The 25,991-nt window shown below is 44.2% G+C and overlaps 1 protein-coding gene across 2 annotated transcripts; it reads left to right on the forward strand.

Annotated features, from left to right (window-relative positions):
• Positions 1 to 1,225: 1,225 nt before the first annotated feature.
• On the forward strand, positions 1,226 to 24,303 carry LOC118575320 (glutathione S-transferase omega-1-like). Of its 2 annotated transcripts, XM_036175912.1 has the most exons (6): positions 1,226 to 1,369; positions 1,470 to 1,578; positions 3,999 to 4,221; positions 6,159 to 6,257; positions 11,283 to 11,389; positions 12,093 to 12,566. In XM_036175912.1, the coding sequence occupies exons 1-6, from the start codon at positions 1,336 to 1,338 to the stop codon at positions 12,244 to 12,246; spliced, it is 726 nt and encodes a 241-aa protein (XP_036031805.1). In that variant the 5' UTR covers positions 1,226 to 1,335; the 3' UTR covers positions 12,247 to 12,566. The 2 variants fall into 2 exon arrangements, with proteins under 2 accessions (XP_036031805.1, XP_036031810.1); XM_036175917.1 differs by lacking the exons at positions 6,159 to 6,257; positions 11,283 to 11,389; positions 12,093 to 12,566 and adding exons at positions 22,837 to 22,943; positions 24,117 to 24,303.
• The last annotated feature ends 1,688 nt before the right edge of the window (positions 24,304 to 25,991 follow it).

Genomic DNA, 25,991 nt, shown 5'->3' on the forward strand with positions numbered 1-25,991 from the left:
GGGCATTACTTAGAAGGTAAAAACTATTTCTTGTCACTAAGGCTTTTAATCTTTCATCTTCTTGCAATACAGTTAGTTCTAAATTATCTCTTCAGGCTAATTATTGATATTTACAGCTGCAAAATGTATGGTCCTGTGCCATTTTAACTGTGGTCAACAGTGATAGGTGCCCAGATGTCCTGGCACTTACACATGATCTCTGCTATAATGCAGACCAATGATCTCGTACAGTGGCTTGCTGTAACAGTATATTTTCCTCTATTTATTTGAAGAGTTCATGTTTGCTCTATGCTGGTTAGTCTGCTAGGATGCTGCCATTCCCCTGCTGGGATCTTTAGATGTATCTGCTGGTTAAGCCACTTTGGTACTTTGTTCCATAGTTTAGTGAACACAGGAAGCTAAGATCAAAAGTGGAGCAAGCTCCAAGGACATTCTCTGCTTCTCCAGTAATAGAGCTGGAAACAAAACCCGGGCATAGTCTTCGGTAAATAGCGCCAGTTACTACTAGTTGTCAACTGTTGACTGTGTGAATCCTGGTGCTCAGGTTCTGCCCCACTTTCCTTACTTCTAAGGAAAAAGATACTGTTTTGCACACACCCTTTGATCTTTTTCTTTCTTTTTCTTTTTTTTCCTATAGACCCGAGAAGCGAAATTCCCTCACTCCACTGTGCTTAAATCAGTTTGTGTGCTTTCTAGGCTTCCAAACAAATGTTTTATGGATGAAATTTTGAAAGCACAACCATCATTCTGAGGCTGAAAACATCCAGATGTGTGCTCCTTTCGGTGTGCTAAAATGTGCATCCGTGAGTGACAGAAGGAATGGATGGTGGCTCATAGTAAGCTAGTACTGTCCAAGAAGCTAGACCATCTCCATGGAGTCGTAGGTTACAGCAAGAACCTTTGGAGTGACCCTCTGGAATGTTGAGACCAGAACAAGAACTGAGAGTAGCACCCACGTGTTCCTAGCGCCAAGGGTCGCAGACCAGAGGCCGGTACCATGTGGACTGCCAGGGCATGCCTTGGTGGCCAGGGAGTGGGTCAGGGCCAGAGTCCTCTGTGAAGACAGATAGGCGACCACCTTCTGCTTGGAGGGATGGGGTGCCTCTAAGCATCTCACCTTTGGTGAATCTCCAGGTGGCCAGCAAGTGGCACAAGGGAACCACAGGTCCCCTTTAAGTGCTGATCTGTTTGGGGGCTGGGTCAGCTTCCGGGCTGGGGGCGTGGTCTGGGCGGAGCTGAGCGCAGGCACTTAAGGCGAGTTGAGGCCATGTGCTTCCCGAGTCGCCCACGAACTAGAGCGGGACTCTCGTGACTCTTGGCCTGAACAGCTCAACGATGTCCGGGGCATCCTCCAAGTGCTTGGGGAAAGGTGAGGCTGCCCGCTGCGAGCAGGCTCCGGGGCCGGGGTTGTCCGGGATGTCCCGGATCTCCGTGCGATCTGGGCCGTGACCGCCTCCTCTCTCCTGCAGGAAGCCCGCCTCCCGGTCCAGTCCCGGAGGGCCAGATCCGCATCTACAGCATGAGGTTCTGCCCTTTTGCCCAGAGGACGCTGATGGTCCTGAAGGCCAAGGGAATCCGGTGAGGACCAGGGCGACAACTCCCTAGCCGCCCGGGGCTGGTGGCTTGCTTCAGACCCTCGGAGCGTTGGTTTTGTGTTCAGGGGAAATATTCTCAGCCTTTTGTAGGAGGATAATTGTCACAGGCTTTTCAAGGGGATAATTGTCACAGGCTCCTGGGCTCTAGGTCATCCTGTTTAAGCATTCCACGGCTTGGAAAAGCTGTTTCTTCTGTAAAAATAAGTCATTTGCACAGGATCGCTGAACACCAGGAAGGCTAACCCAGCTCTGGTCCCTGGATTCTTGATCTACTGAGCTTCGCTTTCAACCTAGAGGCCAAGATCAGAACTTGACCTGGCAAGCAGAGTTCTGAGTCAGCTTTGCTGTGCACAGCCCCATGGGTTGGGCTCTTGCAAAATCAAGGGGAGAGTCTGTGTCTAAAAGTCACTTTGCGAAGCCATATTATTGAAACTAACGTTAAGTCATTGACTACAGGTTATCTACAATTGGTGAGTCACTTGATTTTTCTCTGAGAATAATTATTAGACACTTGCTGTTTGGAAGACCACTCTTAAGAAAATATTCATGGGGAGAATTGGATAGGCAGGCAGTTCTTTTCCTAAACAGTAAGATATATTTTAAAATTAACTATCACTTCATAACAATTTGATTTCATTTGGACGAGAGAGCATGGTTTTGAACAAATAAGAAAATAATTTTGATAGTGTTTACCTAGAGCAAATTTTCCGTTTTAGTCAGAACTTCTATCACTAAGAAACTGAAGATGAATTGAACAATAAGAGATTTTTAGTGTCCTCATGCAAGGGGAAGTGCAAGCAGGGCACAATGCCTTGTTCTGTGTTTTCCGCTGAAACTCTAGGTGGGAAGGAATTCCCATTTCTACCAGGAGTTTTCCAAAGCAAAATTGAAATTATTTTACGATAACAGTGGGGAGGAAGGCTCTTATTGAGGGGGGGGTACCTTCAGACAGTGCATATCACTGCTCCACGAACTTCACAGATCGGTTTGGAACCCCAGGAAGCTTTTCCGAGAACAATAACATCTTACACAGGCCAGATCTGTAGTGTGTTCTCTGTAAGGAGCATTCCCCAGCATGTGGGCACAGGTGTGTCGACTGCTGCTCAAAATACCAGCATTCCTGTGTTCTTGATCTCTAAAGCCCAGGACCTGCCTTTCGTTTTCAAAGTATAATTCTCAGAGATGAGCATTATTCTATGTCAGAGGGTTTTGTTTTCCCCTTAGCAGCTGGTCTATATGTTCATTATTATGTCATAAATGAGCCCTTTCTCTCACACACACACACACACACACACATAGTCAGTATAGGAAGCTTTACTTCAATGTTCACACTGCTTTTTTGTGTGTGTGTGTGTGAAGGACTATGTAGTTAAATCTGTAAACTAAATCTGTTTTGTTGTTGGTAAGGAAACAGAAAATCAGAGGTATTGGGATATCTTACTCTTGAGTAATCTGTCCTATTGGAGTCTGTTCCTGATTTGAGGTATACAAACATTACTTTAAGGATTATAACACTGTCTTTTATAGTCTCTGCAAGATACAAGGGTATACAGTTACAACCTGGAATTAGCGTGACACCAGTGGATTCTTTTTTTTAATTTATTTTCTATAAATTTGAAAAATATTTTATTTTTATATGTACGTGTATGAGTTTATGTGTACCATGTGCTTGCAGGATCCCACAGAGCAAAAGAGGGCATTGGATTCCCGAGAACTAGGTAGGGTTCAGACAGTTGTAAACCCTGACATGGGTCTTGGGAGCTGAACCCAAATCCTCTGCAAGAGCAGCAGGTGCCCTCAACCACTGGGCTGTCTCCAGCTGCATGCTTTTCATGATTTTTAAAACCTTTTAAAAAAAGAAAAGAAAAGAAAAGAAAAAGAAAGAAAGTCAATAAGTCAATATATCAACACGTGTAGATTTAATCTGATTCATTTTATGAGGTTTTTTTTGTTTTTTTTTTTGTTTTTTTTGAGACAGGGTTTCCTCTGTATAGCTTGACACCTTTCCTGGAACTCGCTCTGGAGACCAGGCTGGTCTTGAACTCACAGAGATCTGCCTGCCTCTGCCTCCTGAGTGCTGGGATTACAGGCGTGCGCCACCGCCGCCCGGCTGTCCCACCTTTAAGTGAAGTCTGCAGTGTGTGACAGAGATGGATTCTGGGGACCTTGAGTGAAACAAGCCAGATCAACACAGTAGTGAACACTGTCTGCTTCGCTTGCTGAGGGTGTCGGAGCCAGGTTCTCAAACGGCTGGTGGCGGGTGGTGAAGACAGAGAGACGGTACTCTCTTCCTAAACCCAAGTCTTGTTAACTAAGTAGACGAAGTAGACGGTAGAGCCACTCAACACTACTTCGGGAAAACAGAAAATGCCTTGCTCTCTTCAGTAGTCTTGTGTCTTTCAGGCACGAAATCATCAATATCAACCTGAAAAACAAGCCTGAATGGTTCTTCAAGAAGAATCCGTCAGGGCTGGTGCCAGTTCTGGAGGACAGTCAGGGTCGCTTGATCTCTGATTCCATCATCATTTGTGAGTACCTGGATGAGGCATACCCGGAGAAGAAATTGTTCCCAGATGACCCTTACAAGAAAGCTTGCCAGAAGATGAACTTAGAGTTATTCTCTAAGGTAAGAAATTCCAGCTGGTGTTTTAAGCTAAATCAGCACTGCCTCTGTGATGGTCCAGAGGCTGGGAACATTAGCAGAGGACTATACTGAATCGCTGTGCCCTGCCAGGCTCTGGTGCTCTGATCCCTGCTTGCCTTTCACAGTCAGCCCTCTTGGCCCTTTCTCCTGACTCTACCCCTGATGATTTTCCCCCAGTCTTGCCACACTTCTCCACTGCTCCCTCAGCTGTGGCCTGGGAGTCTTCTCCCTTCTTTTACTTGGTTTAGGCAGCTTTGCTGTGTATGCTTGGACCTGCTGCCTTCTAGAAACATGTCCAGGCTGCTCAGGACTCCAGCTCTGTTCTGATAAGGAGCTTTTCTTCATCAAGGCTCTTGGCCTTCTGCCCTCATAAGATAATATGGAAGAGATATTAAGGGTTAGTATGGATAAAACACTAGGCAGTCAAAGATGGCAGTGTGGGTGGAAGGGCTACGTCAGACCATCAGTGCCCGAAAGGGCCAACGTACTGACATTGATGGGATTTCATGAGACTCTGAGTGCGCTTTATTCTCTGACAATGAGGTCATTTTGAAGAGCTAAGTATCAAAACTCAACTCCAACCATACTCATTAAAACGTCAGACACCACACCTGTCAAGTCTTCAGGAACTCAAGTCCCCTTCGAATAGTCTTGTGGTTCTAAAGTAGAACTCAGAAGACTTCTCTTCCCAGCTCCCTTTGCGGCTGGGGCCATGGCCTGTGGCCTAGGCCCTCCTTGTTAGATACACATGGTGGCCTTCAGCTGAGAGAAGGGCAGTGTGAAGAAACAGGCCTGGTATGGATGGCTGGGGCCAGCAAAACAGGTTGCAGAGCTTCTAGTTATAGGGGTGGTGGTGGTAGCTGCAAGATTAAATTCTAGGGGAGCAATGGTGTTCGAGCCACTGTTTCTAGTTGTCTCAGCATGTAGCAGTACAAATGCCTTTTAGTGCTCACTAGCACTGGCAGGAGCTGGTACCTCTTCGTTAGTCTATTTCTCAGTATGATTTTATTTTATTTATTTTTTTTTTTTGAGCTGAGGACCGAACCCAGGGCCTTGTATTTGCTAGGCAAGCGCTCTACCACTGAGCTAAATCCCCAACCCCATGATTTTAGAAAGTTCCAGGCCTGTTTGTTCAGTTCTAGGCCACTTGGTGTCTACTTATGAGATTTTTAGCTCAAATTTGCCAAAGTGGGTTCCATTATCTGCAAATTACAAAATAGTCCACAAAAAGGTGTATAAGATCAGGCTGTGGTTTCTGTAAACACTGGGACTTGGCCCACACTTGTCTCTACAACACTCTGGAGGGGTCCCAGGACCATGAGGGTTCTATTATGTTTATGTGTGGGTATGTTGGGGGACAGTACTATGAGGTGTTATGCCCAGTTCTCAGGGACCCCCAAAAGACCACCACGGAGACCGAATCCTGTATGTAAAAGCAAAGAACCTTTATTCAAGTCCAGCTGGTGTTTGGACCCTCTGTGTGTTCACACAGTGGTATGGTCTGCGAGTGCCAAGCATGGGCAGGTGGGGTTCTTATAGCAGAGGTTGGCATGAAGGGATTTCTGGGGTTCGGGGCCCTGATTGGCTGGTATTTGTCTGGGGGTATAAGTGTGTGTTGAGACTATTTGGAATGTTAGGTATTTCCCCTTAGATGCTCTCCCCATCGTGGGGTCAGCTTATGGCTTTTTCTGGGGACTGGGTGGTACCTTCCAGTAAGCCTGTCATGGAAGCTGTGTGGTCAAACTGTTTTGGGCCCCCCACATGAGGGTTCTGTTGTGTTTGTATGTGTCTTGGGGGTCAGGACTATGAGGGTTCGTGTGTGTGTGTGTGTGTGTGTGTGTGTGTGTGTGTGTGTGTGTGTGTGTGTTGTGGGGGCAGTAGCCTCACACTGATAAACTAAGAAATCGTCCTCTGTGCAGGTACCACCTTTGGTTACAAGCTTTATTAGAACAAAGAAGAAGGAAAACTATCCTGACTTAAAAGAAGAACTGAGCAAGCAACTTCACCAGCTAGAGGAGGTACTCACTTCTCCTGGCTTTCACCATGATGCCTGATAATCATTTTCTACGCTCCTTTCCTTCCCCTCCTCCCATCAGAAGCTCACTCTCTAAATCACTTTCTGACAATTAGAAATAGTACCAAAGAAGAAAAAAATCACAACAGATTTCTATAGGCTGTTGTGCTCCTGATATAAATCCAAATACCTAAAAGTACATCATTGACTTGTTTTTATTTTTGTTTAGGTTTTTGAGACAGGTGTCATTGCATCCCAGGCTAGCCTCAAACCCACTGTGCAGCTTACACTGGCCTTAAAGTCATGACCCTCCTGCCTCAGTTGCCTGAGTGCTAGGCATGCATGACCACACATGGCTTATGGGCTTGAGGGATTTAGTACATCAGCATTAAAATAACAATGAGAAAATATTACCAACATTTCCACAATATGTGTCTTGTTTCCAGTCTATGTTCATATATTTAAAATAATAGTTGGACCTAGTTGTCATCAGACAACAGATGCCACTATATTACTTTCCCCTGCTGCTGGTAATCAACGTTTCCCACTATGAAGTCCGCCAGGAATGTAGACATGTAAGGAAGCCCAGATTTCTTTCCTTTTGGGAAGAGCTGTCCTTTGGGCCTTGAGATAAAGCTTTCTTCTTGGTCTTGAGACACTTGTTCACATGTAGCCACAGGTTTTATTGAGGGAAAGCATAGATGCTATCTTCAATGTGGATGCATTCTAGCATTTTATCACTGAGCATTGAGTTAGATCTGTTTTTTTTTTTTTTTTCTGAAATTTTTTTTCACTATATCCTGGATTTGCTATTTTTAAAGACTTTATTCTTTTTACTTTTAATTATGTGTATGTGAGGGGACAGTGCAGGTGCAGGTGGGTGCAGCCATACCTGTTGGATCCCCTGGATTGGGAGTTATAGGCAGTTGTGAGCCACTTGACATGGGTGCTGGGATCCAAACTCCAGTCCTGTAGAAAAGCAGTACATGCCCTGAACCTCTGAGCCATCTCTCTAGCCCTAATCTGCTAATTCTTACACTGTGGATACTGAATGTTTCTGGCATCTGTTACATCTATGGAAATGTTCACAGGACCCATTCCCTTTAACCTGATGCTTGTGGTCTGTAAGCACCCACAATTACTTAATCAGGCCTGGAGGCCTGATATAGCTTGGAGGAACTAAACCAGGCCTTGGAAGGTCCACAGCAAAACTTAAGCTGTGGCAATTTTTATTGAGCAGTCAGACTTTTTATACCTTTATCAGAAACAGAGTATGATGGCAGTTGCCAGGATCGATGCAGTTGTAGTTGCTAGGATACAATGATGTTTACAAGCTAGACAGGGTACACAAGATAAATGTCTTAAGAGCAATTGTCCTGTGAAGCGTCTACACTTGCTTCCTTGACTACTAAGGGAACATACAGAAACACAAAGTGGCCTGAACACTTGACTGCCCGAGGGAATGCCTTGGTTTCTCAGGAACTGAAAGGCACATAGTGCCCCAGAAGCCATGGAATCTAACCTGAAAAACCTATGAGTTTTGCCTCTCAAGGCAGCTAGGCCAGGCCTACAGAGGGGATGGCATCTTGCTCAGTGGACTTTCATATGTATTATAGACTCAATATATACTCATGGGTTTGACCCACAATTCACTCTTCGGATATCTTTATTTGGGTCTGGCATCATAAATATTCCAATCTCCTAAAATGGTTTGGGTAACATCCCTTATTTTTCTAATCCCTAAAACAATTTAACAGGGCCTGCTGTACTGTGCAGTTCAGTTTCTTTACTGGTAATTCATTGTGAGGTTTTATATTTGTTCTTAAATCAGTTTTTGCTAATTCATGGTTTTCTGTGGAACAGCACGGAAGCTGGAAAGATGCAGTTCCCATTCTTCAGGTTCTTATTTTAGTGGCGAGGAGACAAATAATCAGACATGAACAAGCTATCCACACTGTAGACCATTACATGGTCCCTGAGGAAGACTACGGAGGTCATTTATAATGGGCAAATTGGCTTGGTTCTGGTCTTCCAAAATTCTTTGTGTCATATATGAAGATAATTAATTTTAGTCATATGCACCCTACCTTCCTCTATCAGGTATAAGTTTGTTTATCCAAATAATATTCTCAATTTTCTTCTTTGGTGAAACCCTACCATCAACTCACCTTACATTTCAGAAACATCCCATTTGAATTTAGTGTTATTCAAATAATTTTCACCTGTTTAGTACCTAATTGTATCCATTTATGGGATATTTTAAGTATGTTTTTAACTAAAAATTTACATTCAGAGAGCACTCAATGCATAAAAGTACAACTTGACAACTTTTTAAGAAATAAACACATCATGGTACCAGCATCTGTATTAAGAACCATATACGAAGTTTGGGTTGTTTCATGCTTTATACAAATGCAGCTATATAATGTGCATGTTTTAATAGCTTCTTCCACTCTGATTTAGTGTTTTAAGATTCATCTACGCTAAGTATAGTTCCTGTCTATTTGCTGTCCAGTGTTCTAAGGTTTTGATAGTAACAAAAATTCTTTACTGTACTCTGGACAAGTAGCATGCTCACAGTTGAGCTATTCCAAACAGTCCTGTAGTGTATATCAGTGTGGGCGTCTCTAATGCAAGAAATCCACAGAAGTCTGTTTAAGGAGTATTAGGGAAATTTATTAGGATAAATTGAGAAAATACACTCACGAATACAGAATGGAGTAGACAGCTGAAGTTGTCCTCTGATCTGACCAGAAGTGAATCCACCTAGCAGGCAGCAGGGAGAAGAGGCATGTGACCCTTCTCCCTTTCCTTTTAAGAGGTCATGTACAATGGCAAGAAGCACCACCTCCTTCGGGCCCTATAGCCCAAGTTCATGGGCAGAGCAAATACCACTATATTTCCCCTTTTTGTCTAAATAAGAAGGTTCTAAACTTAATGCAAACTATATACAATAAGAATGATTATCAAGTATTGTCCAGGAAAAACAAAGGTTAATAACATAAACAAAATGGAACTACATCAAACAAGAAAGACATGCTAAATGTCCAGAAATGTGCAGATCAAAGGTAAATGGCAAATTACCGAGATTACTCCAATAGCTTTCCTATCCTAAAGATTCTAACTTTAGCACTTAATATAGTCTAGCTAAGATACAAGAAGATTATAACTGTAACTATCTAGTCTTCAACTCTAACAAAGACCTAAGAAGGAACATAATAATAGCTGAGAAAACAGAAAATGGAAGCAAGCAATTTCCAAAATTCTTACGAGAACAGACAGAGACAGCTGGCAGCCTGGATAGTCACCTAAAGTTTCTCAGCATCATTGAGGCATCCAATTTGGCTACAGGCCTAGAATATCTGACAGACCATTTTCAGAAGCAGAGATTTTGAAAGACCATCTTACCCTGTCTTGGCAAGGTTCAGTAGTTGATTTTCTTTGTGTCCTCCTCATCCAGAAAGGACAGTGTTTGTACTGTCGTCAGAGGCAAGGGCAGTTCTTTGCCCAGCAGGCCATTTTGTGCCAAGAAGAAGACAAACTTCCAAACGGAGTGTCTTAGAAGCCCAACATTCTCTTGGGATCAGATTGGTGCTGCCAGGAGCAATCATGTCTCAGGTCAACGAATTCTAACTTATCAAGACATTTAAATGCCATATTCTCTAGGTCTAGGAAGTGTTTGAAGATTACCTATCCATCTAACATATGTTTCTGTAAATCTGGAAAACCTAACTAACATAACTATAGAAATGACAAGCATGGTGACTACAGTTCTGTAAGTCTTCTCTACCTAAATAATCTAAGGACTAAAGCTTCACATTAACAAGGTAAATAGTCTGTAAGCAGATGTACCATATAAGGACAATGACCTCAAAATTGTGACAACATACAAAATACCCTAAACAGAGGTAGAACATACACACAGCATGACAAATATAATTTTACATTTGTATCAGTATGCAAAATATTTCAAACAGGAGTAGAAATATATGTACAACAGGTCTCTGTGACCACCAGGGCTGGCAGAGTCACAGTCTGCTTGAGGCAAAAAGGAAATCTAGTTCAGCATGACTCAGGAGCTGGTGCCGGTTCAAACTTCTAGGTCTGACACCATGCAGTTTATTTTAGGCATATTTAAGAACAGTACAATTCTCTGTGCACAGAGGCATAATTACATCGAAACTTCTCAAAGTGCATGTACATAAGATGGGCTGTAGAGACAGGTTACATGTATTATCTTACAGGCCTAGGGGAGGATCTGGTGTGCTATTGGTCATACAGATAGCTTAGAGGTCATCTGGGCTATCAGCCACCTCTGGTCCTGGTTGTGGGAGCTTGGAGGAGCCTTTGGCCACACAGATAACACGAAGGTCACCTAGACTATTAGGCAGCTCCAGTTATGGTTGTGGGAGCTTTCGGGAAGCGAGGTATGGCTTGGCCCTACAGATAGCATAGGGGTTACCTAGGCTATTAGTCACTTCCACTTCTAGCCTTCTTGGCAGAAAGGGTTATACATCTCTTCCTTTGAAAAGACAACCCTGCCTGTTCAGTATTTCTGGTTTCCCTAGTGCTATCTGTGAGTGCAAGGACCTTTCTGTTCCTGACATATCTATATACTACAGTGGTTCTCAACCAGTGAGTTGTCACCCCTTTGGTGGTCCAAAAACCCTTTCACAGGGTTTGCCTAAGACCATCGGAAAACACAGATATTTACATTAAGATTCATAACATTTATGAAGTAGCAGTGAAAATAATTTTATGGTTGGGGGTCACCACAACATGAGGAACTATATTAAAGGTTCACAGCATCAGGAAGGTTGAAAACACTGGTATACTATATTAAATTTCCAATTAGAATCACATAAAAACCTACTATCTATTAGATTTCCAATTAGAATCACATAAAAACTCAAGTTGACTATATAGGATAAAAGAGATTTAGACATGCTCTACCTAATTTGCTTCTGTTGTTTTTGATGATTTTTCCTAGTTGCACAAATAAACTTGTTTTACTTTCTTTAACATTCAGGCTATGACACCTTATAACTCAGACTTCTTTGGTGGGGACACTGTCTCTATGGCTGATTATCTTATGTGGCCTTGGTTTCAATGGCTGGAAGCACTGGAACTCAATGAGTAAGACATTTGAACATTTTGTGCATAACTTAAGATGAGAGTTGTAATATTATATAAGGATTTTTTTGTGAACTAAGATAAATACTTAATATCACCGGCATGAATGGAAACCAACAGAGAGGAAAGTCCTCGGTATACAAGAACCTTTCTGGTTACCTATTCATACTCATCCTCAGCCCTGGGGAGTAGGAGACATCTATCTTTGACATGAGTAGAGTGTTTTAAAATTTACCCTCTACTGGTTAAAAATCCACAAGGGTTTAGATTTTTTTTAAAGAGTTAAACACTTCTTACTTTCCACCTACTTCTAAGATTTCTACATTGCTTTCTAAACTTCTGTTTTGAGTTTGACAGTTGGCCACAATGGCTTACTTCTGCATCTTAGAAATGACAGCCGTCTGAGGCTACTTCTACTCACGTTTCATGTAGAAAGTGGATATTTACTACTTAGTTGTCTGTCAATCTCAGTTGGAAGTTCTACTAGCTGACAAGTCACTCGCTCTCATCTTGGCTTCCTCTTCTGTGAAACAAAGACCTTAATGGTAGCACTCAAATCTAAAGTTACTAGTCTATTGCTTGCATTTTAAGTGTTCTTAAATATACATTTAAAAGGTTTAAGGAGATAAACTGCAGTGGTAATTTGGGACTATGGGATGCCCACCTAGTTCATCTAGTTCACATCTCTCATCTTGTCTTCCTACAGGTGTGTAGCCGACACTCCGAAACTTAAGCTCTGGATGGCAGCCATGCAGAAAGACCCCACAGTATCATCCCTCTCAGTTGATCCCAAGGTCTTTCATGGTTTCTTAAGTCTTTACCAACGGGACAGCCATGAGGCCTGTGACTATGGGCTCTGAAGAGAAGAGTCCTCAGTGGATGATGTTTTCCCTTTATTGACACGAATAACAAGCTTTCTTTTTACCCAGTATTCTTACTGGCTCATTTCTCACTGATTTGGCCTTATGGTCTAATTGGGTTTCCACCAGGCCCCTCAACTGCCATATTTCTATTTCAGAATAATCAGTGCTAATGGTCCTAACACTCTTCACTGAAAACCCCCAAACCATCATTCCTAGTTTGATCCAGACTTCTTATCTACATCTCCCGATTTCAAGAAAATGTCAAGTTTTTTTACTTATTTCTAAATTAAAAACTGCAAATTCCCATTCTTTATTAACTCTTAATCTTCTTGTGACCATAAAAGACCGAATCCAAACAACTGCAAATCGATGTCACTGGATAACCTCCTACTTGGGCTCCCAATTTCTAATTAAAAAAAAGGAAAATAAAAGAAAGATTGTCTGTGTGCAGGTGCCTGTGGGGGTGGAGGCGGGCAGAAGAGAGTTAGAGTCCCTGGAAAGGTGTTACTGGCAGAGGCCATAGGTGATGGGGACTGAATCTTCCTCTGGAAGAGCAGCAAACACTCTTAACCACCACGGAATCATCTCTCTAGCTCCTACTTCTAACCCCTTTCAAATCCTTCCTTCCAAATCCTGTATTAGACAGATGCAGGTGTCTCAGATGCTATACTGTAAAGACCACATCAGCCAGTTCAGTATATAAGACTAGATAAGTAAAGTGTGACACATCCCTATTGAGAAAATATTGAAACTCTTACGACTGTTACCACCAATCACCTCCGTAAGAGAAGGTAGTGTGAGAGCCTCATTTCATTTTAGGGATGATGTGGCTGAGGTTAAGTGAGGCTCTAAGGTGTTGGCAGAAGGATCTGGAAAACATCCCGGAGGACCTTAGCAATGAGATCCACCCCGATCGCTGGTTTTCTGACGTGTCTTCAGGTTTCCAGCGAGAATGCCCGGGCGATTGGTTCTTAGGAGTGCATAACAATCACCCATAGCTCAGCGCCGCATTTGCAATTTAGCCTCACAGTGATGTGGGGCCGCACCCTGGGGAGCCGGTTGACTTCACAAATGGGACAACTAGCGTCCTCGCTCCGGACGGAGCCACCTGTGCCACAGGCCACTGGCCAGGCCTCGACGGCTCCTCGCGGATCTCCCGTAGGATGTGAGACCAGATGCTGAGGCGCACCGTCGCCACCCGACTTCCTCTCTCGGTAGCCACATAGCAGGCCGAGCCGCCATTTCTCTAGCCAGCTGCTGTAACGCGGTCGCCTATTGGTTCGTTCTTCCAAACGCGTCAGGTATTGGCTAGAGCGGCGGCCAATTGCGGAGCTGGACCGTGCGAGAAGGGGCGGGTCCGCCTTCCTGTCTGCCGCCCGGCTCCCGTCCCGGTCCGAGCGGTAACCATTGGGAGGTGCCTCGGCGTCCCTTCCGCCACCGCCACTGGGCGGTTCAGTCTTGCCTGCTTTGTATTGGAGGGCAAGAGGATTTTGAGGTCATTTCTGAGCTTTGGGAACTTCTCAAATTTGGGCTCTCAGAAAAGGATTAAGTTTTTCACTTTCACTTTAAAAGAACGCCCAAGTATGTAACCATAGCTAATGTTTCATTTTCTTAAATTGACACAAAAAGGGGGAGCTTAGAACACAGCAGTAGGGTAAAGAAATCTTTTTTTTTTTTTTTTTTTTTTAAGCCAGGTGGTGGTGGCTCAAACCTTAAATCCCAGCACTTAGCAGAGAGTGGATCTCTGTAAATTCGAGGCCAGCTTGGTCTACAGAATTCCAGGACAGCTAGGGCTACACAAAGAAATCCTGTCTCAAAAAATCAAAACCAAAAAAAAAAAAAAAAAAAAAGGCAATAATATAAGAACAAAGAAGGGGTTTTTAAGCCAGATACCTGTAATCAAAATTAAATTGCTTTTATTTCCTGGCTGGCAAGTACCATTACCCAGTCAAGAGTTCCTGCATTCAGCTTGGCATTAATTGATTATGTTTTCTTATGAGGACACAAGCAGGCAGGGGAATTTCATTTCAGGGACTGCCTATTTTTTGAAGGCTATGAAAGTCTTCCCTGCTACATTCCAATAATAGTAAAGATAATAACAGCTAATGTTAAAAAACTTGCCAGATGAAAGACACTGGTAAGTGTTAATTGTTTACCATACTGATCCAAATAAAACTTCTAAACCACATGGTGCTCTTACCTCCACATTACATAGTAGAATAACAGGGCATTAGACTATCAGGGTATAGGGGGTTTGTTATTTGCCCAAGGCAGTGCAGCTATTAGATGCTGATGCAATTCCAATGTAGCCTGTGCTTGTAAAGTCAATTAAGGATAATCTTGAGATAAGAGTTTACATGTCTATAAAATTCTTACTCAACAGCTCTTGCATTTAGTTATTAAGCCAAGACAGAATAATATGAGCTGTTGTTATCAGTGGATTGCAATTCTCCAATTTGACTACTTTAGAATAGAAAAGAAAAAATGCATATGTATTGAATATGTTCAGACTTTTCATATCAGTATTCCCTAAGCAATAGAATGTAACAACTGTTTATATATAAAGTTTCCCTGTGTTGGGCATTGTAAATAATCTAGAAGTGGTTTGTTGTATGGGGATGTGTGGTTAGGTTATTTGCAAACTACATTTTATATGAAGTATATGGAATTTGGTATTCAAAGAGGACCCTGGAAGTAATTCTGGGTGGATACTGGGGAATGGCTTGATTCAGATCTACCTTTTTGGCCACATCACTATCATGGTTTGGGCTTAGCAGAAAATGTTGATATTTTTGCTTGAGTTTACAAACTTTGATGTCAAAATCTTGAAATTTTGTTTTGATCATTTAAATATTATCAAGATGCATGAATGTGTTATATATTATAAAGTTAAGTAGGAATGAGGAAACAGAAATAAGTACTTTAGAACATCTCCTTAGACTTGGTTTGTCTTCAGTGGAAGGGAAGGACCTCTTGTGGTAACTTTAGTAACCTTGTCTGTATGTCCCAAAGTCAACTTTACTGGGACACCAGATTCCCTCTGATCCCCACACCCTGCAAACCTGGACTAACAGCAGATGTGAGAATAGAGTTCTTTCCCTCATCTGATCCTAGAACTCAGTGAACAATAATGGAACACCCAGTAATGTAATCCTTCATGTCATGTAGGCTTTGAAAAAGAGGAACATAGAGAGTAATAGTTTCTGAAATAGAGGAATATAGTTTCTGCTAGTATGAGAGACTAAAGTGACTTTTTTTTTTTTAACTCAAGCCAGACATATAGTGCATGCCTTTAATTCTAGCACTCTGGAGGAAGAGGCAGGTAGATCTCTAAGTTTGAGGCCAGCCTGGTGTACAAGTTGACACTGTTTTGGAAAAAAAAAAACCACAACAAAACACACACACACACACACACACACACACACACACACACACACACACACACACACCGTGGATATGATTATATTTCAGATGCCTGGAAACTTTTGGAATATGTTTCTATGACCTTGTTAGTTTTTTTGTGCTTGAGTTGTTCAATATAATAGAGATGCAAACATGAAATAGCATAGACAGAAGAACATTTGCAGAAAACCATTTAGGATTTACCTACTGAATCTTTAAGAGGAAGTGGAGAACAAGCTTAAAGGTCATGATTAAAATCCTTCTGGGAAAGCTGTTGTGATCTTTGGTGAAATTAAAAATCACATTACTGAAACGCAGCCTGCACCATTCAGACATCAGCCAGCATTAAACTGCTAACCGGTGAAATGAGGGTTGTGAGTTGGAGTCTTACTCTGACACACCCAACAAGGCTCAATTGCAATGTGTGTCTTCTTTATGAGAAGGCACCATGTTACTAAAGTGCATTTTTATTCATTAGTATTTCTCTTTAATTTTGAGGTACACTGATCTAAAACTCCACTGATGAGGTCTGCATGATTTCATTCCATACTCAAAACCATTGTGGACATACTGTTAAGGTTGTCATCTTAAACAAGGAAAAGGTGGAGGAATAAGAGGCTCAGGATTTTGCCCAAGAGTCAAAAGGCAGGTTGCACAGCCTGTGTGGCTCCAGTGCCCATTTGGAAGAACCCTGACCTTACAGTACTGCCCACAGATGAAGAATGCTTCCCACCTCTGTCTAAAGTGCACCAAGTAGACTTGACCTTCCATGTACAGGCACATTTTTTTTTTTCTTGAGACAGGGTCACTATGTAGTCCTGGTTGGCCTCAAATTTCCTTTTGCCTCAGACTCAAAGTTCTAACATGTGCCACAATAGCTTCCTTAGGTGAACCTTTAATAAGTGACATTTCCAGCTCTCAGATTTAGTTTCCTTTAGAAGGAGAGAATCACGAGGGGAAAATGGGAAATAGAGCCTCTTCTGGCACAATAGAACCTTTTCATTTGCAAATGGGATTCTTGTTCTGACCACTGTTAGCTCAGCCATTGCAACATAAACTGTGAATGACCAAATCAAAACTGCCAGGGTAACTCAGGGCAGCTGCTGGATTTTGTGCAGCTCAAAGAGCTAAGAATGCTTTCAAAAATACTGTTTTAAGTAGCTGAAAATATCAAGAGCTAAGTCATAGCTTGTGATGTAGAAATCGTACAAAAGTGATCCACAGTAAATGGTTTGTGAAATCATGGACTTGGAGTGATGGGTCAATATATGTACATCTATTGTAACTAAGGCACCACTCCTATTGGGATGTAAACAGTATAGGAGGCTCTGCATGGAGGTGGGGAGAATAGGAGATACCTCTGTATGTCCTGCTTTCTACTGTTATGAACCTGAAGCAGCTCTAAAAGTTATAGGCTATCAAAACATCTGTCAAGCTCAGAGTCCATAAGGAAGGTTTTATTGGTGCACAGCTGTACCCATTCATGCGTATATTGCCTGTATCTGTTTTTGCATTGCAAGAGTTAAGCAGCTGAGACCTGTAAAGTATTTACTCTGTGGGCAGAAGTTTTCTGAATGCCCATTCCATTGCCTCTGGGACTGACCAAGCTGCTGGACGACAAGTGTTGTCCCCGGAGTTAAAATTCTTCTCCTCTCTTACATTTGCCAGTTGTGAGACATTTAACAAGTCTCAATCTTGTCAGTACCCCCACACCATTTACTCATCCTTTGCATGGGAAAGTAAGTCCTATAGGACACTTACAGGACCAGTTAAGGGTTAAATGAACCAATAAAGCACCAAACAGGTCAGCAATAACTCATTTTGACTTGGAAAGTCTGCCTTTCTCTTTGCTTTCCCTTTTAGAATCTGAATGTGTCTTTCTCAGTTACCTGCTATATTTATGTGAAAGGTGAATGAAAAAAAAAAAGCAATTAAAAGGAGGACATGATAGCTCCTAAGAGGTTGAGGTTTTCATTATAGATGTAGGGAAGCACACAGCAGAGGCAGAGACATCTGGGAGAGTCCGGAGTGGACCTAACTGGCAGACTGAGTTGGGTCATGTGAGGAGAGGGGAAGGAAGGAAGAAGAGTCCTTGGGCTGGAGAACTTTAGGGTAGGGGCAGGGCATGCCAGCCAGGAGGACCCTGTAACAGTTAGGGACCGAGGGAGGCTGGATGAACCTGGTGGCCAGCATCTACTTTGGTGTGCTAATAGGCACCTCAGTCCATTGTCCCGGGTTGAGACCTAACAGAAGGTACATTAGTCTGCTCAGAAGCCCTCTCCTCACCCCTCCTCACCCAACAAGGCATGGCATGTCCCTTGCTCCCCTTTTATCATCAAGCTTGTCTTTGATCAAAGTCAGTTCCAGGGAAGTAGCTGCCTATGCCTGCATCTGCCAGATTGGAAGTGCTAGCAAGGCACTCAACTGTTTCCTTCACTGTTACCAGGTGACACCTATGCATTTCCATGATCCAAACACTCCTGCTCCTCCCTGGTACCTATATTGGAACTATTGATGATGCATTGGCATTTACGCTTAACTCCCACAGATTCACTGGATTCTTGACTAAAACTATGGTTTAATTTGTTCTAAAGATTTCAAAGATTCTTATTCCGTTAAAAAAAAAAAATCATTATTAGCCAAGACATTCCGGAGAGGTGAGAATCCCAAAGATGTCCATCTTGTAAGCCTCAAGCTAAGGCTCTGTTATTTTAGTGAACAAGTATTTAGATCCAACAATGAGGCTGCCATTATGTGCTGTGCGTTTTTCTGGACATAAACTCTCCACTATTGCAGCCCAAGACAATGGGCCTTTTAAGAGTCTTTGGACTTTTAAAATTCTTTGATTCTATTAATTTCTCACTTTGGACAAAAAAATTATTTTTCTGGTAAAAAAATCATTTTTCTGGAGGCACTTTTGTAAAGGAGGACTAGTATTGATCACATGACACAGCAGGTTGGGAAATGAAGTAAATCAGAAATAATTGAGTGTAAATGAGACTCATAATGCTTTCCTTTCATTCCATAAAATGTGTTTGCAAGCCATTTGCACTTCATCTCAGCCCTGCAAAGCTAAAGGAATTCTTTTTCCACCTGCTGGAATTCAAGATCTCAGCTCACCAGTGTCGGAGTCCAGGCCAGCTGCCTCCTTGACCTCATGCAGACTGGAGCTGTGTTGCTGGGCTGTGTGTCCTTGAAAACTAAAGCACTTCTGTCTGAAAGTCAGGCTGAGGAGGACTCAGAAACAGCTCTTGGCCTCTAGGTGTCTTGTTCTTATTCACTGCCAGTTTTTTAGAACTTAGGTAGAAATCCCCCAAATAGAGTATCAGGGAGAGGTGAGAGCAGGGTGGAATTTAAGCGGACATTCACATTTCAGTTTCATTCAGAGTGATGTGAGGGCTCTTCTGAAGTCTTCATTCCATGTTTCCAAACCATGAGAAAGTTTGCCTTTATCTATCTATCTATCTATCTATCTATCATCTATCTATTTATTTATTTAAAGCAAGCTGGACACCTTATACAGAAGGTATGGTCAATTATCTGCTTAAGATGGTGATTTGTAATGGAAAGTTAAAATTATTAGCCTAGAAAATTTTTATTCTATTCCTTTGAAATCCATGTTGGGGTTTAAATGTCCAGTCATGTGGGTGAGGGCCACCAAATGCTTTCCCTGTGTGTCTAAACAATAAGTACTTTCTGGGGCTTCGTTTGGTATTTACTGTTTCTCTTGCCCCTTTGTGTCTTCCATATCTGGGGCAGCATCTGGGAGGGGCTGGATTATCCTAGCTCCGGCCCCAGGGGTCCCAGTTCATTTCCTTCCTGCCTCACCAGAGCGCTGTCGACTGTTGAGAAATTCAGTTTGGGTCTGGAGGGAGCGCAGCTGCATCTAGAGCCAGCAGCAACAGCAGCAGCAGCAGCAGCGGAGGCAAGGGTCTCGGTTGGTTTTCCTCTGCATAGTCAGGTGTCTTCCTATAAGCTTCCTGGGATTCCTCAGTTTCAGTCTCATATCTGCAAGGAGTGCAGGGATTACAGAGGTCTCGTTACTCTCTCTGGCTTTAACTATTTTTTGTTTGTTTGTTTGTTTTTACCTGGTTTTTAGGATTTGAACATGTGTTCTCACTCTTGCATGGCATGCACATTTATCTACTGATCCATCTCTCCAACCTCAGAACATTTTAAAGTAGATTCTTTTGAATGCTGCAAACACCAAATGCCCCTTTGGAGGATCACAGTGTCTGGGATTCTCTGAGTAGAGTAACACTGTGTGTCTGAAAGGTACCAGATTTGCATGGAAGGGAGCAGGCCTGTTGAAGATCCCAAAGACAGCAGCGATCTCCAGGGAGGTCTGGCCAGGGTGCCCTGTGTCACCTGGAGGCAGCTGGACTCCATGGTTAGGGATGAGTGACAAGGAGCAGCTTAGGAGGAAGGGCTTGTTTGGGCTTATGATTTAAGGGTACTGTCAATCATGGCAGGCGAGGCACGGTGGCCGAAGCAGTTTGCAGCTGTAGACGCAAACATGTAAGGCTGGCTGCTTGTTCACATCTGCGGATCAGGACGCAGTGACAAGACAGGAAGTGAGACCAGACTATTGAGTTTTTGGGGGTGGTTCTGGGCTGCTCCAAACGTCAAGGCAGTTTAGAGCCTTCTGCTTTCTCCTCTCCTCCTCTCTCTTAGCTACTCTTGTGTTTCTGTGATAAAACACCATGACCAAGGCAGCTTGGAAGGGTTTTCGTGGTGCTTGCAGTCCAGAGGGTTGGGAGTCCACGGCCATCATGATGGTGAGCATGATAACAGGCATGCAGGAACGGCTCTGGAGCAGCAGCTGGGAGCTCGCATCTCAGTCCACAAACGGGAAGCAGAGAGAGCTAACTGGAAATGGCTGTAGGTTTTTGAGGTATCAAGCACCAGCGCAGCACCCAGCACCAGCGCGAGCAGCACCAGCACCAGCAGCACCAGCAGCAGCACCAGCAGTAGCAGCAGCAGTAGCAGCAGCAGCAGCAGCAGCACCACCACCACCACCACCAGCAGCAGCAGCAGCAGCAGCAGCAGCAGCAGCAGCAGCAGCAGAGAGCCACAAGGCGGCGACTGTGAGCTTTCGGGTACTGCATAGACACTTGGAGATTGATGTCTGGGGATGCCACCAGAAGCTTGGGGAGAGGTAAACCTTCAAGACTTGGACCTTCAGGCTGGGGGAGAGGCGTGATGGGGCTGCTCTATCTGGGACAGGAAACTAGGGGACAGACTTAGACGGCTCTGCGGCACAAAACTGTGTGTGCAAGTGTCCTCTCTGGAACTTGAGAGCTCAGTACACAGACTCCTCCTGGAATGTCCGTGAGGTTAGCAAGCCCCCTCCCCAGAGGGCTAACCAGATTCTCGTCTTCTCCCTTACCCCATTGACACATCTCCAGCAAGACAACACCTCCTAGTCACTCCTAAACAGTTCTACCATCCGGGGATCAAGGATTCAGCCTATGGGGTCCATTCTCACTCAAAGAACCACACCCTGTAAGCCAGGCCTTACCAGTACACGACTGAAACAGGCCGCGGAGTCACTTCTCACTGTTCAGACACTGTTGACTCAGGACCATACTGTTGGCTTCTTGAAGCCACCTCATGTTTTTTTCCAGACGTTCAGGACAATGATCAGGGACCCTTTATGCCACCCTGGGGAATACGAAGACTTAAAGTTTGGGGCCATGAGGTTTCCTTTCCCTTCTGAGAAGGGGAGGCAGATAGGGGAACTCATCGATCCTCGGTCAGGATGGTGTTCTTACCGTGGAGCCTTCAGGGCCTAGACTGTTCATGCTTGCTCGAGACTCCTCACCATACCCTGAGGTACTCTGAGGTGGCCACAAATATCACCATCCCCTTACAGATGGGAACACTGTGGCTGGTGGGAGAAAGGTTGTCCTGGGTCCCATGTTGCATCAGAGGTAAAGCTCAGCACACTGAGCGGATCTTTGAGCACAAAGCCATGACCATACCATAGCTAAGAGAGCCAGAACGTTTGGAGTGTGCTCGGCTTTGGGTGTCATTTCTGCTCAGTGATGTCTACCTTGAGTTTTTTCAAATAGGGTCCCTCACTGGCTTGGGGACTGATGAATCGGTTAGCTCTCTGTCAGGGACTCTGGAGGATCCACCTGCTTCCACCTCCTCAACACTGCTGGGAACACATGTGTGCACCTCCACGTCAGCCTTTTCTACACGGCTTTTGAGGACTAGATTTAGCTCACTAGGCATGTGTGGCAAGCTCTCCCCTACTGTGCCATCCCCCAGCCCTGAATTTACAGTTGGACTCTTTGTAAAGTTCTGTCCCTCAGCAGGATCTCCAAATCTAAGATGGAAATATCAGCACAGCTCCTTTGCACAACTCCGTTGGCCCAGCAGTCTCCACTGGCAGCAAGAGAGAAGTGTTGAGCTGGTTGTATGCTGTGTAGGTTGGTGTGAGCAGTTGACTTAGCTGGGAGCTTGGCTTCCAGACGTTCTCTTTGGGAAAACGTAGTTCAGCAGTAACTGCCTGTGCTTGGGAAAACTGCAGGTGCTTTCTTGTGGTCTGTCCAAAGTGTTTTCTTTACAGTCCACCTATGTGGGTTGGTTTATCCCACTTGAGAAAGAAATGTTTGTATTTTATTGTAGAGTGTTGATGATGTTGAGTAGCATGAAATTTGAAGGATTTGAATACAAGCAGAAAGACAATGCTGGGATGCAAGGGAACCCACTAAACAGCATTGATCTGTCCAGCCTCAGCTCTGAGCCAACTGAGGAGGCAAAAGAATGACCATTGGAGAGAGCAGCATCTCTTTAGTGTAAAGAGTGTGTGGGAGATGAGGTCACAACTCCAGCAAGTGGGGTTTCGACTGCTGGTTCTTAGCAAATGGCTCAGACTTTTCATGTCCCTGGGGAATGGGCAATGCTGGCCTAAAGCACAGCTTCCTGACTCCAGTCAAATGAGCCAGCCATGTTGTTCGTTCGGTGTTGAAGGGAGGCAGGGAACAGGATGTGGCCAAGACTGTGGCCCTAAAGGAGCTAGGGCAACAGTGGCAGAGGGAGGAAGCAGTCTCTTGAAAATAGAAAACCGACAAGCTAGCTCTCCTTCCTTCAATTAACTGTTGTTTTTATTTAGCATCTGTAAACATGTCAGCAAATGTGTAAATTAACTGGCTATTGTTCTGTGTGTATTTCTAGATTCTTGAATATCAGAACACTACATTCTTTGGTGGAGACCGTATATCCATGATTGATTACCTCTTCTGGCCCTGGTTTGAGCGGCTGGATGTATATGGACTAGCTGAGTAAGACATTTGACTATGTGACTGCAAATTCACTGAGTGTCAATTGTTGAAATGCTCTGGGTACCACTAACTCCCCTGTGGACTGTCAAGGTGTTTGTGAAACAAAAATCAGGGCTGGAAGCCACTCATGCATGCTTCCTTGTCCAAAATGCAAAACGCGCCTGTGTTCTTCTCCTCGCACTAAGTACAGGCTCATGTGTTACCTACATCTCTGTGGATAAGACTCTGTGCAAAAGCCTCCATGGCGTTTCAGAGTCTGCCGTCCCCTGTGTATTCACACAGGCGAAATCATCTGTAGCGCCTCCCGTGGCCGCACACCTGGCCCTCTGGAGTCACAGCACATGCCACACACCTCAGTCCCATCCCACATCTCCCAAGTAGGAATGACCTTTAAAAACCAGAAGGTTCCAAAAACAGTGAGTGCAATCTTCAAGTAAACAAAGGGCAACCACACATCATGGGAGTATCACACTGTTTTTAAAAGTATGTTTAAAGTGTGGCAGGGCTATTTAAAGCTTGGTTACCTCGAAGCTGAGAGGTGACACCGGACGCATGAACTACTGCCCACTCAGATCTCTGCCAGCCACATTAGGCATGCTGGACACTTCTAGTATTTGAAAAGTAGTATTCTTCCAATCAGACATAAGGTGACTGGATATTTAGACATGCAGGTAAATTATAAAAACCCATCTCCCAGCTTGTCCTGGCTCCCATCCCCCAGCTCTCTTACCTTAGCTTATCATCTTGCAGACCTGACTTCCCCTGTGCATCTTTGAAAGGGCCTGTATTTCAAGGTTTAATGATTATTTTATTTATTGTAAAGGTGTTTGGGAAGCTGCTCTCCTTTTCAAAACCCTAAAAGTAAAATCTGCAAATGGCCCAAGACTGTTGTTAGCTTGAGAGGGTATCGGTCGGTCAGTCAGCAACGAATGGAAGACACCTGATCCCCCTGCGTCAGTTCACGAGCATTTTATCACCTTCACAGAAGCCACTGTATCAATGTCAATAGTTGGACACACAGTTCCAAGAAAGGCTTTTTCCTTGGCAAAGATCAGGCTTCCTGGATAGTAACTAAGCTTACCATATTCCCCAAAGAAGCCCATAGTTTTTTCAATCTCGTATATAAAGTGCTAAATGCCTCTTTGCCAATGTTTCCCCTTCGTTCTCTTGCAGCTGCGTGAATCACACCCCGATGCTTCGGATCTGGATCGCCACCATGAAGCAGGACCCCGCAGTCTGTGCCCTGCTCATTGACAAGAATGTTTTCTTAGGCTTCCTGAATCTCTATTTTCAGAACAACCCTTGTGCCTTTGATTTTGGGCTGTGTTACCCAGCCATTCGGTAATTGCTGCATTGCCCAGGGTTCTCAGAGTATCTGATTCTGCATCATAGGTTGTCTTGGGGGGGGGGGAGGTCAGTGCATTTTTTTTGAGGTCTTTAATAAATGTGGAAATGTAAAATATAGACTAATCGTCACGTGTCTGACCCCTCTAGCCTGTAGCTTCTAATGATTCTCTGAAGTGGAAGTGCATTTGGGAGCTAGAGTGACTCCAGGCTCCTTGGCCTTTGGAATGCTCCAAAAGCCTCTCTGGTGAGAAGGAACCCTGAGAAGAAGGAGGAAGAGGAGAAGGAAGAGGAAGAAGAAGGATGGGAAGAAGAGGAGGAGAGGGGGAAGAAGAAATCAACTCCATGTACTCTATGTTGAAATATCATTCTTTTAGCAGAGAAACACGCTGCCCACATGGAAAGGCATGCATATCATTTCTGTTCAAACTTTGGCCATGGGCCTGGGAGACACCCAAGGGTCTTGTGACTGGAAAGAATTCTAAAGCAGGAAATGAAACACCCATTTATCACTCTGGACTAACTACGTCAGAATCTCACTGGTGTTACTGGAGCTCAGGATGTCTCACAAAATGTTTTATTAACCAGCATCCTGTCTCCAAAACACCCTCCCCTCTCATCCCAGTCACAGGCCAAGGTCACTTCTGGATATGCGTCACACACTCAGTTGGTTCCAACAGATGCCTCTGTTGGGTACCAAATCCTGGACCATGGGGAAGGGAGGATAACACCAAAGAAGACACGGACCCTGTCCCATGGACCTCCCATCTCCGAATCAGCTTGGCCCAGGGTTTAGCTGTGGTGTGCTGGTCTTGCCTAGTAGTGACAGTTTGGCTTGGCTTCCATGTAGCCCTCCATCAACTTGACCACGCAGTGCCGTGCCACCAAAGACTGAGAAGGCAGTAAACTACCGAGGGCGGGTAATCTGCCAGCAGGGAGCTGCTGTCACCTCCTCTGGAGGAGGATTGATACTGTCCCATGCTGTTTGATGCCAGCGCATCCTCATCAGCATGGTATCAATTTGGCTTTGTTCTCACTTCACATTCTTCCAGCACCCCAGCCATGCCCAGAGGCCAGGCAACAGCAAGTGTGATGTTTTGACTTCTCTATGCCCCGACTTTGGACTCTGTCCAGATCAGCCCCCCTCTCTCTCCTGGCATCTCAGCTGGCTCTGCCATCTGCTGGCTGTGGGCTTATTTTGCACCATATAAATAGTTACCAGGTGCTACTCCATGCCAGTTGCACATAGGCAGACCTCTTTGGTAAGGTGAAAAGGTGTCATGTGACAGGCAGTGTGTGGTACCATCTGCTCCGGATGTGGTGCCCCATTGCCATGGTACCCAAGCTACTGTAGAGTGAATCACTATTTCCTGGGATCTGTGCTTGGAGAGGGAATCATTCCTACAATCTCCACTACGACTGCAGTAAGTGATGAGCTCTGCAGGGGGAGTCTAGAGAGGCTCCAGCTTATGGCTGAACTGCTGTTGGTACACACAACATGCCACACCTCTAAGTTAGAAAGGTGGAGGTATACTCTTGAGGCTTCACGCAGTAACTTACAAAGATTGAAGAACCTGGAAACATGGGCTGGAGAAAAATACTCATGGGGGGAGAGGTTGCAGGCTGATGGTCCTCAGCCTCATCTGGGGTTTGAATGCCCTTTGGGTATGTGTGACTTTTGTAGGCTGCCAGAGTCCTGGTTTC

The sequence above is a fragment of the Onychomys torridus genome, chromosome 1 (assembly GCF_903995425.1).
Source record: "Onychomys torridus chromosome 1, mOncTor1.1, whole genome shotgun sequence".
Classification (NCBI taxonomy): Eukaryota; Metazoa; Chordata; class Mammalia; order Rodentia; family Cricetidae; genus Onychomys; species Onychomys torridus.